Source organism: Sus scrofa, chromosome 6, assembly GCF_054392235.1.
Source record: "Sus scrofa isolate SSC_HxYL_T2T_F1_AM1 chromosome 6, Sscrofa_HxYL_maternal_Yorkshire_Landrace_v2.0, whole genome shotgun sequence".
Lineage (NCBI taxonomy): Eukaryota > Metazoa > Chordata > Mammalia > Artiodactyla > Suidae > Sus > Sus scrofa.
Genome location: NC_139388.1, coordinates 175,001,416 through 175,015,354, shown reverse-complemented (window position 1 = coordinate 175,015,354; position 13,939 = coordinate 175,001,416). Strand labels below are relative to the sequence as shown.

The 13,939-nt window shown below is 43.0% G+C and overlaps 2 protein-coding genes across 3 annotated transcripts; one reads left to right on the top strand and one right to left on the bottom strand.

Moving 5' to 3' along the window:
• Nucleotides 1–265: 265 nt before the first annotated feature.
• On the bottom strand, nucleotides 266–4,574 carry LOC110261413 (uncharacterized). The gene is made up of 4 exons (XM_084965728.1): nucleotides 4,533–4,574; nucleotides 4,001–4,160; nucleotides 3,111–3,767; nucleotides 266–2,862 (listed from the first exon to the last, which is right to left on the bottom strand). Exons 1-4 carry the CDS (start codon nucleotides 4,572–4,574, stop codon nucleotides 2,831–2,833), a joined length of 891 nt encoding a protein of 296 aa, XP_084821854.1. The 3' UTR covers nucleotides 266–2,830.
• EXO5 (exonuclease 5) lies at nucleotides 3,497–9,437 on the top strand. 2 transcript variants are annotated; one of them, XM_013977387.3, is made up of 3 exons: nucleotides 3,497–3,773; nucleotides 4,531–4,623; nucleotides 7,925–9,437. In XM_013977387.3, the coding sequence occupies exon 3, from the start codon at nucleotides 7,952–7,954 to the stop codon at nucleotides 9,062–9,064; it is 1,113 nt and encodes a 370-aa protein (XP_013832841.2). In that variant the 5' UTR covers nucleotides 3,497–3,773; nucleotides 4,531–4,623; nucleotides 7,925–7,951; the 3' UTR covers nucleotides 9,065–9,437. The 2 variants fall into 2 exon arrangements, with proteins under 2 accessions (XP_013832841.2, XP_003128160.2); XM_003128112.5 differs by having other exon boundaries at nucleotides 4,290–4,623.
• The last annotated feature ends 4,502 nt before the right edge of the window (nucleotides 9,438–13,939 follow it).

The following is a 13,939-nucleotide window of genomic DNA, read 5'->3' as shown; positions in this document are numbered from 1 at the left end:
GAACTAGTCACTGCTGTGGCATGGGTTCAATCCCTGGCTCAGGAAATTCCATGTGCTCTGAGTGCAGCCAAAAAAAGGTGGGGGGGGACACAGTAAATGAAAAGCCTTCCTCCATCCCCCACCACAAAATTCTACTTAGAGGCAACCATTTTTTATACCTAATTTTTCTGTGCACCATTCCAAAAATTTTTGTTTACATCCAAGAGAATACAAATATACATTTTTTTTCTTTTTAAGCATAAATAGCTTTCTATACAAACACATCTGCATGTTACTTTTATTACTTCACCATATATCATGGAGGTCATTCCATACAATGAATAAAGTGCCTACTCATTCTTTTTTTACAGCTGCATAGTATTCCATTGTTTATACTTTAATTAGCCACTACACTATAGATGACTTTTGGATTTCCAAACTTGTTTATATGATGTTGCAATGAATAATCACACATTTTTGTTTCTCACACATATAAATACATACATAGGGTAAATTCCTAGAACCAGAATTTCTATGGTAAGCGTATGTGCATTTGTATGATGGATATTGCCAAAACTAACCTTCACAGAGGATGAACAAATTTATTTCCTACCAGCAATATACAGAACCGTAGGAACCATATCTGGTGCTGAAGCATCTCCTGGACTGACACCTATCATCCATCAAAAAAGTATCAGCCTCTCAATAAAATAGTCTAGAAGTAACAGTGAGTAATCACCATCCCTGGTGACAGAGAGAAATCTGCATTTTATCAAATAGCAGCCAAACCAAACAAAAGCTGTTGGTAAAGGAAAAGACATCTCTCCACTTATTGCTCCAGTCCCTGACTTCTGAGGCTGGAACTGTCTGATGAATTAGAGCCCCTTCAAAGAGGCTGATCCACCCGCCTTAGCAAGTATAATCTTGACTGCAACCCCTTTGTTTGAAATGGAGGAAAACTGACAGTTGAGTCAGGGTACTTACAGCTCCAGTTTTAGTAATAAGGGCCAGTGGGACAATTTCTGGACCCTATCTTTGAGGTTTTGGGGAAATAGACCTCCTTTTTCTCCCACTGGACATAATCTGGAAGACTGTCCCTGGAAGCTAATGACAGTGGACGGGAGGGAGATTGCCTATAAATAGAAAAATAAAGAGAAATAAATCTAAGAACCAGAGAGAGAAAACTCAGTTCTGGTCACACTGACACCTGGATCAAGCCTCACCTGAAGCTAGGGCTCCTGGATTTTCAACCTGATAAATGATTAAACCTTAATTGATTCAAGGGTACAAATATCCTACATTTGAGGCTGCCTGTTTTAGCAAAAGCATAGCCCAGTCTTACATCCTTAATTCATTCCCATCTCCCCAACTTCCTAGCTTAGGGCTACCTTTTCTGGCTTTCTCCAACTAAGCAATGCCCTGAAAATGACCAGAAATTAGTGTTTGGCTGAAGACAGGCTAATCTTAGTACAGAGAAGAGAAGAGTCTCAGATACAGAATATTGTCAGTGGGTTTCTCAAGCATATAAAAATCATGTCAGTAATTGTTCTAGCACCTATGAGGAACACAAACTGGAACAAGATAAATTCCTCTCCCTTAGGTTCTGATGCTTGAGAACAGCACCTTCAAAGAGAAATATGTGAGCCACCACATGCATGTGAACCACATAAATTATAATTTTTCTAACAGCTACAGCAATACAATAAAAATAAGTAAACTTAATTTTAAAAATATATTTCATATGACACAATATATCCAGATATTATCACTTAACATGTAATCAATATAACTATTAATAAATTAATTTTTTAAACTAAATCTTCAAAATAACAGTATTTTATAATTATAGCATATCTCATTTTGAACTAACCACATTTCAAGTGCTTAAGAACCATAAATGCTTCGTGGCTACTGTGTTGGACAGTGAAGCTCAAGAGAGCATTCATATAGATAAACATTTGTACCATATAAATATGTAAATGGAAGACTAATCAGTGTGATTTAGAGGTACAAATTCTATGCTCTAAGATAATAAGATAATACGGAAAGAGGAAAACATACCTGTGTCCGACAGTATTTCCATGGTTACAGATATCCCTGAAGGTGGAAGAACTAATTCAATGACTTTTGTAAACGGATGGGCCTTAAATGACCAGGCTTCTTAAGATAGCCTTTTGGGGAAAGGGTAATATTTTTTGAAATTTGAGAATGCAAGTTTTGGGGGAACATCGTCCTGCTGTCTAGGATATTTCTTTTCCCCATAGCATGACCATTTTTGAATCCTCTTCATTCCACCCAGCACCATTGCTCCCTCAACGGTTACTTGAAGATAACAGGCCCATGCATGGAAGGGTTAAAGAGGGGCTTCGGTGGCATTGGGAATTACATCCTGGTGAAGGAAGGCTATACTTGGGAGGAGGCAGAAACCTCTCTAGCTTCAATAGAGCAATGACCACTCAGATTTCACTTAAGATTCTCCTCAACTTTCATATTTCCAAGAACAGGGACATTTTCCTACACATCCACAAATCATTTTCACACTCAGGATATACACAATTGACACTATTATCTAATATGTGTCATGTTTAAATTTCCCCAACTGACCCAAAATATCCTTTGCAGTTTTTAAAACAAAAACAAAAAACATTTTTCTATTTTTATTTAAGGACTTTTTCCCCATTCAAAAGTCGGAAATGTATTTAGGCCTTTAATCCTCCTGGAATTGAGAGTTGCGATGAAGTAAGATAGGGGTCTCATTTTATATTTTGTTCATAAGGATACCCTATTGTAGCAGACTGTTCGTTGAAGAGACATTCTTTTTTTTCTCCATTGCTATGTCTTGCTGCTTTTGTCATAAATCAAGTTTCCAAATATGAGATAAAACTGTAAAGAAAAGGAAAGTAATTGTCATAAAAGTCAGGCTAGTGGTTTCCGCAGGAAGGAGGCATGGGAGTGTATTTGTTAAGGGCCTGATACCATTCTATTTTTTGTTGTACATGATGAAATGTCTGTTCAGTAATTACTTAACCTTTATATTATACTTCAGGATATAACTGTGTTATATTTCCTAATAAAAGGGCTAATTTAAAAGTAAGCCAACAGAAAAAACACATTGATGAGACGAGCACTACCGTCTTTGGAAAGTGAGTGGATGGCTGTCCCCTCAGCTGTGCAAAGAAGGGGACACAGAATCCACGGTGACAAGGCACAGATGCAGCAGTAACGGGCAGAGACTGGTTTGGCGGTAGCCGGGAGCCCCCGAGGGTGAGAGAGAGCTTCGACGTCAAGTAACAGCGCAATCCCGTTCCAAATCCAGCCACACGCACGGCCAGCGGCGAACAGGCACGGCCTCCTCAAGCGTAGACACCAGCGTCCAAACCCTCCGCCTATCCAGCGAGGTGGACTCCTGCTAGCGCCGCAGACTCGCGAGGACTGGGCGGCGCCGCTGGGGCCTCTGGGAGGAGGCGGTCCTTGCGCAGCCGCCGGGCCTTCTGGGAGGAGGCGGTGCTTGGGCGGCGCCGCTGGGGCCTCTGGGAGGAGGCGGTCCTTGCGCAGCCGCCGGGCCTTCTGGGAGGAGGCGGTCCTTGGGCGGTGCCGCTGGGGCCTCTGGGAGGAGGCGGTCCTTGCGCAGCCGCCGGGCCTTCTGGGCCTGGTTTCCTGGAGGCTTAATGCGAAGTGGGCAACGAAAGGTCTTCGGAGGGACTCACACTTGCGCGTCCCGCGGAAGCGTCGGGGAGCGATGCCAAAGCTGCGTTGGGAACGGTGGAGTCCGGGGTTCGGAGGAGCATCTAAGGGTAAAGGAAGCCCGGCAGATGGGGTGGAGGGATGAGGGGTTGCGTTTTGGCGCCCAGGGATCTGTCCCCGCGGTTGCCGGGTGGGAGAGGCTCCGGCGCAGCCGCTTATCTTGTCTGCTCCTGTGGGTTCAGGATCTTCCGCGCGCCGGAGACCCTGCTGTCGGCTAGGACCCCTTCCGGAGGCCAGCGACCCCTTGCTTGCTCCTTGTAGGGAGTGCCCAGTAGACTTTCGGGCATGCATGAAACTCCTGGGGGGACGGTGGTTTGGGGCCGGTGGGAAGGTCCCCGCTGCAGGCAGAAGTACTCGGAGCCCGCAAGTCCGGGCAGCACCGAACAAGTCAGGATGTTGAAGGTGAAGGCAGTGGCAGTTCTGCAGGCGGCAGGAACCTATCAGAGAGGAAAAGCCTCTGACCTGAGATCTGTGCCCGAACTTCTGGGTCGAGGTGAGGCTGAAAGAGGGAACTGACCTCGGAGCTCCTGGGGGACCTTTTTTATTGCTGACACTTTTACTTGCAGGGAGCAGGGATGGAATCAAGTCACTGCAACCAGGGTACTGGGGGGAAACGAAGAAGTCACGGAGAATTTGCCCTCGGAGAGAGGTGGGCCTTACCCAGGATCTAGGGTGGGCAACAATGTGCAGTGTGGATCAGAGAGGAGGAAACGCCGCAATGTGAGGGACTGGTCGTGAGAAAGGACCAAAAGTCCCTGTTCACCACAGCAAGGCCCAGAGTTGCTAATCTGGATTCTCCGATTACAGACCTGATCTTTCAGAGCTTCTTTCTCCACCGCCAGCCTTGTCATTTCAGCATTCTGCCTTTCCTTTTGAGGAGGAAGATCAACCAAGTCCCAGGTGAGTAAAAGTTTCCTCTCCTAAAATGTACTCTCATTTGTCAGAGGGAATAGCTATACTATCTCATCTCTTCCTTGGGAAGAAGGAGATTCATGTTTGCTGAGTGCCAGGAAGTATATACTGTCATCATTCAGTTGTTTGGGTAGGTGCCTATGGTTTGAAGGAGCGCTTCTAATTTTAAAGGAGTGTCAGCAGCCCCAGGAAAACTAAAAACTTTTCCAAGAGTAATCGTAGGACAAGTAGCCTACTACTAAATGCTACTGACCTAACCTGGTTCAGAATCCAGGTCTGTAGGACCCCTAAACTCTCTGTGCTGGTGTTTCCCAAACACCCCATTCACTTACCTCCACCAACTATTTCTGCCACACCTATGTACTCCCTATATTGTTATTCTCATATTTTTAATTTTTTACTTACATTTATTTAAAAAATCAAACTTGTCCTGAGAAACACTGCATATGAAATTATTCATTTGACAGATGCTGTAGAGGCTTTATATACACTCCAAGATGTATCTGAAGGTGTTAGTCTATGTACCATGTAAAATCATCTCCTGTCAAAAGATACAAATTGCATTTGGGACGCGATGCATTGTATCATGCTCTTGCATGGATTTTTTTCCTGCAGTGTCCAAGCAACACATCTATGTCTAAATTGTCCATCCCTCGTGCCTTGTTTTCTTCTTTAGATGAATAATTCCACAGATAATGCCTCCCTTTTATGTCTTCTCTGCAAACATTTCACTAGCTGTTAAGGGCTATTCTGTTTCGAGTGTTGTTTGTTTGTAGAACAGTAGGAAGTCCATACATCTCAGGACCTTATACTCTCTTTGGGGCATTAATACGCACACAGGAAATAATCTAAACCAGTACTGTCCAGGAGCACTGTGATCAGGGACGTGTTCTAGGTCTGTGCCTTATAATGTGGTCCCCATCAGCCAAATGTAGCTGCTGAACACTTGACATGTGCTGAATGCAACTGAGAAAATGGGTTTTAAATTTTACTTAATTTTAACTAGTTTTAATTTAAATAGCTATATGTGATTGGTGGCTGCATGTCATATACCTCAGGTCTAGATATTGGAAGTTTTCAGGGTCAGTTGATTTGGATTTAGTGTGCTGCCCGGCAGAGGGGTTGGGTGGTGGGGTGGGGGCAACCCAAAATATACATGTTAATGGCCGTTTAACTTGCGTTTCTTGGTGGAAGGTGAGGATCCTCTTCCATTTTCAGGAACTTCATGGTCCAAGTAACATTACTCATTTTGAAACTATCATCATCCAAGGCACATGGTTTAAGACAGTTGTGCAGATGTGCAGCTTCTGTGTTTTACTGCTATGAAGTGTCTCATAAAGCAGGAACTTTATAGGATATACCCAAAAAAATCTCAGCCTTGCATTATTTTTGTTCATTGCAAATAACTTTTCTTCCAGCTATCTGTGTTTTCTTTCATTAGGGACATGTAGACTGTTTGAAAGTTAGTTAATAGCAATGATAACTAATATTAATACCATTTTTGAGGTATCAGGTGTTAAGCTTTTAACACGGGAGTTGGTGCTTACAGCTCTTTCATTGCTGATTAGAGTAGCAAGGAAGAAACTTGGCTCATAGTTACCTCAGTTCGTCTTAAATTCCTTGTTATTTTCCTGGCAGCCAAGGTCACATACTAGTGGGCTGGTCATACCTTGTTTTGTTGTGTTTTCTCTCTATGCAGGGTTAGGTGTGAAGTAAGAAGCAAGGCTTAAAAAGAGTGTCTTCACAAGATAATCTGCCTGTTTTCTTAAGATTAAAAATACTTGAGGAGTTCCTGCTGTGGCACAACAGGATCCGGCCTGGCACAGTGGTTTAAAGGATCCAGCGATCCAGCGTTGCCACAACTGTGGCTTGGGTCTGATTCCTGTCCCAGGAACTCCATGTGTTGTGAGGTGTCCAAAAAAGGAAAAACAAAACAAAGAAAAACTTGATAGAACAATCAGACATAATGTATGGCCTTTGTTGCCTGGTTTAAAGAAAAGCTCTCCAAGATATTTTTAGGGCAGTTGGGGAAATTTGAATATGGACTGGAGTATTAGGGAATTATTAATTTTGTTGGATGTGATAATATTATAGTTAATGTAGGAGCCTTCTTTGGAAATGTATGCTGAAACATTTATATTTGAAGCATTGTGGTGTCTGAAATTTACTTTAAAATACTGCAGCTAAAAAACCCAAAAACGTGAAAGAAGCAACATGTCAACAGTTGTTTATCTAGATTATACTCATTGTCCTTTCTGTTTCCTGTATTCGTTAAATTGTTACAAAAAGAGAGAGTAGTTGTCCCACCGTAGAGTAGTGAGATATTGGATGTGAAGCGCTAAGTTCAGTGTCTAGACACAATAACTGTGCAACGTATATCTTCACAATTAGTTATAGCAAAATGCAGTGATACTTTAAGAGTGTTCATTTACAGATACTTTCCATCATAAGCTGATTTCTGGTGGAGGGAGGAAATAAACTTAGTAGGAAACACCTACTTCTGTAATGTTAGGAGGGATTTATAGTCAGTGAAGGTAAAGTGAAACCCACCCAAGAGCTTTTTCTCCTTGCCATTTTCTTCTTATATCTTGAATACAAAAAGCAACGGATTTCCACATGTTGCTATGAAGGTCCTCTCTCACTACTTCATGCTGTGACTTTGCATATGAGCAGATCTATTGGTATTTATCTATCATTAGTCTTTGAATTTTGCTACACTGTGTTGCTGAGAACTGCGTTTAAAAGCAGTCACTGTAGAGCTGATTTTTCTCAAGGAATAGTTTGGTTTTGAGATTTATTTTCCTAGTTAAGGACCTCCTATCAAAGGAATTGTAGAAGTGGTTCAGTGGTTCACTGGCAAACATTGCTCCAACATTTACAGTGATCTCTCTTCACTTAAAATAATGAAATAATGTCCCAGGCCAATAGAATTTTCAGGGGAAAAAGGCAAAACTCAAATCTCCTTTTAAATGGAGAAATTGGAGGCAAGGAAGGTGATTTGCTTAAAGTCACACACAGCATGTTAATGCCAGATTCAGGAATAAAACTACTTTGCACTTAAAAAAGTTTTGCAGGTGTTCATATATGGATGATGCAATGAGCCCTATTATTATAAATTGTGCATCTGTTACAAATCTATAGCCATACTAATTGCTCATAAGTAAATAAGCATTTTTAAAGGCTCTATGTAAGTAATTAGTTGAGAATCTTTTTTTACCTTATTGGAATTTGAAAGTTCTTTTAAGAAATTTTTTATTTGGATAATGCATTTCTTTAACATGATATGCAGGGCCTTTGCTCAATCCAGAGCTGCGCCATGGCAGAGACTGGGGAAGAGGAGACAGTGTCAGCGGAGGCCTCAGGGTTCTCAGACTTGAGTGACTCAGAGTTTCTGGACCTAGAAGATACGCAAGAGTCAAGTATGTCACTTAGCGAGCCTGGCCCTTCTTCAGCACTCCCTGAGAAGCATGGCAATCTTATAAGCTTACCTACATGGAAAGGAGGATTGGATGTCTCATCACCTATGGAGCGATTCCATCTTAAATATTTGTATGTCACTGACCTCTGTACTCAGAACTGGTGCGAACAGCAAATGGTGTATGAAAAAGAGCTTCCTGGTTTCTTGACACCTGAGAAGTCAGCTGTTTTGGACACTGGTGCTAGTATCCACCTAGCTAGAGAACTAGAAGTTCATGACCTTGTGACTGTCCCTGTCACCACGAAAGAAGATGCTTGGGCAATTAAGTTTCTGAACATACTGTCAATGATTCCTACCCTGCAGTCAGAAGGGCGCATCAGAGAGTTCCCAGTGTTTGGAGAAGTAGAGGGTGTGTTTCTTGTTGGAGTGATTGATGAGCTGCACTATACAGCCAGGGGAGAGCTGGAACTGGCGGAACTCAAGACACGCAGGCGCCCCGTGCTCCCCATGAATGCTCAAAAAAATAAAGACCGTTTTCAAGTCAACCTGTACAAATACATCTTTGATGCCATGGTACAAGGGAAAGTGACCACTGCTAGCCTAATCTACCACACAAAACTGCATCCAGAAAAGCCACTGGGACCTTCAGTGCTGAGGCATGCCCGGCAGGGAGGCTTCTCTGTGAAGTCCTTGGGTGACCTCATGGAGCTGGTCTACTTGACTCTAACACTGTCTGACCTCCCAGTTATCGATAGCCTGAAGATTGAGTATATCCACCAAGAGACTGCCACTGTGCTGGGTACAGAGATAGTGGCCTTTGAAGAGAAGGAGGTGAGACGTAAAGTGCAGCACTATTTGGCCTACTGGATGGGCCACCGAGAGCCTCAAGGGGTTGATGTAGAGGAGGCTTGGAAATGCCGGGCATGCAACTATGCAGATATCTGTGAGTGGAGGAAGGGCAGTAGGTTGCCCAATTCCGTGCTAGAGCCTCAAGTCAAAATAGCCAAATGAATGGAAGATGTGCCTTCAGGAACTTTGATCTTTCCTGCTCCTGACGTACTCCCCAGAGTGAAAAAGGACCAGTCTCTGAGCTTGACTTTCATGGAGAGTGTTCCTGTTGTGGGTCTTTCCGTGTTTCCTCATCCTCTCATCTACCCAGATCCAGGACCAAGGCTCAGGGGTGAGCGGAGAGCTGGGATCCTACTGCCCCCGGAGCTTTGTGGTGCGTTGTCAGGGCAGATGCTCATCATGGCTGGAGCAAAGGTACCTTCCGCGATCATCGCTTTCCTGAGGAGATTCTTCAGTTTCTTTTAAGTCTCTTCCCCATTCTTTTCTCAATCAAGTTTTCTACATCTTATATAATGAAATAAAATGAAACACCGTCTAGGTTGTTTGAACTGGGATTTTTTTCATAATCTCAACCCTTCAAAGGGGACCACCACAAATACTTGTATGTTATTCCAAGCCTTTACATATATATATAAACATATTCCTGAAGTAGTAGAATGAGCAGAGCAAGAATTTAGAAGGATAATAAATACGCTCAAAGAAATAAAAAAAAATGAAATAGAAACAGGAAATCATGAAAAAAATTAAATTAGGGAGTTCCCACTGTGGTACAGTGGGTTAAGAATCTGACTGCAGCAGCTGGGGTCGCTGTAGAGGCTCAAATTAAATCCCGAGACTGGCACAATGAGTTAAAGGATCTGGTGTTGCCACAGTTGCAGCATAGGTCACAGCTGTGACTCAGATTCAATCCCTGGCCCGGGAACTTTCATGTGAGTGTGGCCTTAAAAAAAAAATGAACGTAGTAAACAGGAGAAACCTAATACTTGACGTAACGTGACGTTCACACACTGCACAATCTAGCAGTGCCATGTACAACAGGAAATACGAATGAGAATTTCATAGCACTTTCACAATAGTGAGACCCAAACCTAGAAACCACCCAAGTGCCTGTCATTGGAAGAGAGGATCGCAGGTACAGCAATCAAAATGCATGCGCTGCAATGACGTGCAGCCATGTGGGTGGGTCTTAGCAGCACAACTGTAAGTGAAAAAGTAGGTCCCAAAAGTTACGTGTGGTGTGATAGTCTCCTTATAAAGTGAAAAACAACAAACTAAAACCATTTTAAGATATTCAAAGGTAATGGAGAGGAATCTCAATGGAGGCCTTAGCTGCACATATCACCAAGACCAGAGGGAAGAATACGACCATCACCTGGACCAGAAAGCTTGTTTATGGGCATGGTCCTGGAGGATTTGCGAAAGTAGGTGGAAGGCAGTGGTGGGGTTTCCGTATCAACTAGAAGAGCCGGCAGCCACGTGAATGTTGTTAGTGTGACTGCATGTTGTACATGAGCTGTTCAAAGCTGGGCGTTTGTAGGAGTTACAGTAGGTTGCCTCTGGAGGCTTTCTGAGCTACACATACTCATTTCTTATGGACAATGGGAATCTTGTAATAACTCTTCCCATATATGGAGGGAATATTATATCCCAGGCACCGTGCTAAGTACTTTTATGATTACATCTATATACCTGATGCGGGAACTGAAGCTTAGAAGGCTTATAAAACTTGCCCAAGTTCCCAGTTTGAAAGTGGTTGACTCCAGCCTAGATATGTCTGATGCAGTGCTTATGCTCTTAACTATTATACTGTAAAATTGTTCTTGTATTAACTGCCTTCTCTGTACATTGTTCTAGGCCTTAAGAAGTTTGGGCCATGGTAAACTGGACCTTATGGGATAAACAGTATTAAGCTAATAGTCTTCAAGAAAAGAACTTGCTCTGCGTTCTGAGCATCATCTTAGTTATATTAGAATCTTTAAGAAGTGGAAAAAGAGGAGTTCCCGCCTTGGCGCAGCGGAAACGAATCTGACTAGGAACCATGAGGCTGTGGGTTCAATCCCTGGCCTCGCTCAGTGGGTTAAGGATCCAGCGTTGCCGTGAGCTGTGGTGTAGGTCGCAGACTCGGCTCAGATCTGACGTGGCTGTGGTTGTGGTGTAGGCCGGCGGCTGCAGCTCTGATTGAACCCCCTAGCCTGGGAACCTCCATATCCTGCGGGTTCGGCCATAAAAAGACAAAAAGACAAAAAAAAAAAAAAAAGTTTAACTTTTAAAATTAAAAAAGAAGTGGAAAAAGAAATCTGTTGGTTTTAGACAGACTAATTTAATAGAATTTAGTCAGAATTCTGTGATTCAGTAATTCCCTGAGCTCTCAAAAATTCTTATTTTAAATGAACATCTTGGTAATCACTTTATGATTTCTTACAAGATAGTTGAGGCATCTGTGGGGTCACCCCAGGATCACTGATGCTGTTCTCTATAAGAAATACTTACTTGGTTTGCAGCTTCCACATATCTTTTTTTTTTTTTTTTTTTTTTTTGTCTTTTGTCTTTTGAGGGCCACACCCAAGGCATATGGAGGTTCCCAGGCTAGGGGTTGAATTGGGGCTACAACCGCCAGCCACAGCCACAGCCACAGTCATGCAGGATCCAAGCCGTGTCTGTGACCTACACCACAGCTCAGGGCAACGCCAGATCCTTAACCCACTGAGTGAGGCCAGGGATCAAACCCACAACCTCATGGATGTGAGGTTCGTTAGCCACTGAGCCAGGACGGGAACTCCCCGCATATCTAATGTTATCTCACCCTTGTGAATTCTGGGTAAGATGTCTGACCTCCAAATTATGTAATTTTTAGATGTTCAGTGAGTGAGTAATTAAAAAGAAATGTCACAACAAAGCCACTTATTGATTTTTATTTTTTTAAACTTGCTTCCTGGGTGGGAGAATGGGTTTAGTACCTAAATTAGGATTATGTTCAACTGTTCATAATAGATATTTCCAAAACAATAGTGACTAAACAAAATAGAAATGCATTTCTCTCTGGTGAAAAAGAACCCTAGATAAAGGTAGTCTAGGTCCTGATGACCCCATGTCCTGGAGCCAGGTTCCTTCTCCCTTGTTTCTCTAAAACCAGCCAGCATCTCCTACTTCATACTCCACAATGGCTCTCTAAACGCCAGTCGCTCATTACGCATTCAGCATAAAGCTGAAATGGAAAAAGGGCATCATTTTAGGACACTTCATACATTTGCAGCCCTTACATCCCACTGGGCCAGACCTGGCCACCTGGTCATAACTAGCTCCAAGGGAGGTTGAGAGCTGTGATTTTTATTCTGGAAACGCATGTATGCACAGAGAAATTGGAGATTCCGTGAACTGCAAAAACCAGAGGATGGATCTTGAGTAACAGTTTACCATCTCTGCCCCATTGAGATTTTCCAGTAACAGAGCTTGCACTTTGCCTGCCAAGGATCCTACACTCGGGAAAAGAGGAAGATGTGTACATGACTAACTGAACCGGCCTCCACATTCATTGCGGCACCAAAATATGTCAGAACTAACCATTCTAAATTTAGACTCATAATTTAAAAAATCTGATGTCATGCACTAGATGGAATCTGATCAACTCTTTCTTCACCTTGCATATCCTGGGACAAAAGCATCAGGCTGGAAGGGTCTGAATTTGAATCTGATACTTGCAGGCTCATTGGAGGTGTGCAAGAGACAGATCCTCAAGGCTGTGAGATTCTTGGAGGCGTAACTAATGATTCTGGACATCCCATGGCACAAAGGGAACAGGGTTCAGAGGGTCCTGCTGAGGGTAATTGTGTTCTGGCCCTCTTGCTTTGTGTATTCTAGCAGAGAATACAGGTAGGTAAACAGGCAGTGACAGAGCCATGCGATGAGGCCTGGTATCGGGTGGTCTGAGATACTCGGATACTGGACTTTTTGGGGTCAGGAAAGCTTTCTGATAAGAATGAAGGCTGCTGAACCAAGGGCATTAGCTAGGTTGAGAAAGTTTGGGCAGTAATTTTTCGGGCAGATAATGGGATGTGCAACAGCCTGGCAGAAAAAGAGTATGGCGGGTTCAAAGATCAGTGAAGTTGACTAAACTTAGATAATAGGATGGAGGGAAATAGGAGAAGATGAAACCAGAGCGGTAAGGAGGGTAGATTATGTAAGACCTTATAAATCTTGTTTGAAGTTTGGGAGTGAGAGTTGAAGTTCTTGCCCCTAATTTCTCTTTTTCTCAATTTTCAATATCTTAAAAAAATTGTTTTTTCTTGTAAAATACGTAACATACGTAGCATCAAAGTTACCATTGTAACCCTTTTTAAGTGTACAGTGAAGTGGCTTTAAGTGCATTCACGTTGTACAGCTGTCTCCGCCGACCTGCAGGGCTCTCATCTTCCCCAGTGAAACTGTCTGTCCACTTGGCATTTACTCCCCATTTCTTCCTCCGTTCAGCCCCTAGCAATCCACTTCCCGTCTTTGTGAAGTTGACCACTCTAGGTATCTGACTTAAGAGGTGTCATACAAATTTGTCTTTCTGTGACTGGCTCATTCCACTTAGCACAGTATCTTCGTTTCATCCATACTGTAGCATGTGTCAGAATTTCCTTCCTTTTTAAGACTGAATAATATTCTATTGAGTAAATATTTCTTTTTTTGTTTGTTTGTTTTTTGTTTTTTGTCTTTTTAGGGCCACACCCACGGTGCATGGAGGTTCGTTCCCAGGCTAGGGATCTAATCAGAGCTGTTGCCGCTGGCCTACACCACAGCCACAGTGATGCCAGATCCAAGCCGCGTCTGCAACCTACACCACAGCTCACAGCAACGCCGGAATCTTAACCCATTGAGCAAGGCCGGGGATCGAACCCGCAACCTCATGGTTCCTAGTTGGATTCGTTTCCTCTGTGCCACGACAGGAACTCCTATTCTGTAAATATCTTTTAAAAGTAAATGGAATCAAAGTTGTATTCCAGAGGAGAAGCTAACTTGTTAAAAGCTAACATGTTGCAGGATGATTTATCTCAG

What these genes read in the sequence shown, in the direction of transcription:
- EXO5 (XM_013977387.3), top strand. Translation starts at nt 7,952, where the DNA reads ATGGCAGAGACTGGGGAAGAGGAGACAGTGTCAGCGGAGGCCTCAGGG.
- LOC110261413 (XM_084965728.1), bottom strand. Translation starts at nt 4,574, where the DNA reads ATGACAAGGCTGGCGGTGGAGAAAGAAGCTCTGAAAGATCAG. An exon ending in AGTTTCATGCATGCCCGAAA is followed by an intron (nt 3,768 to 4,000) that starts GTCTACTGGGCA and finishes CTTTACCCTTAG; the next exon opens with ATGCTCCTCCGAACCCCGGA. An exon ending in CCACTCACTTTCCAAAGACG is followed by an intron (nt 2,863 to 3,110) that starts GTAGTGCTCGTC and finishes TTTTCTTTACAG; the next exon opens with TTTTATCTCATATTTGGAAA.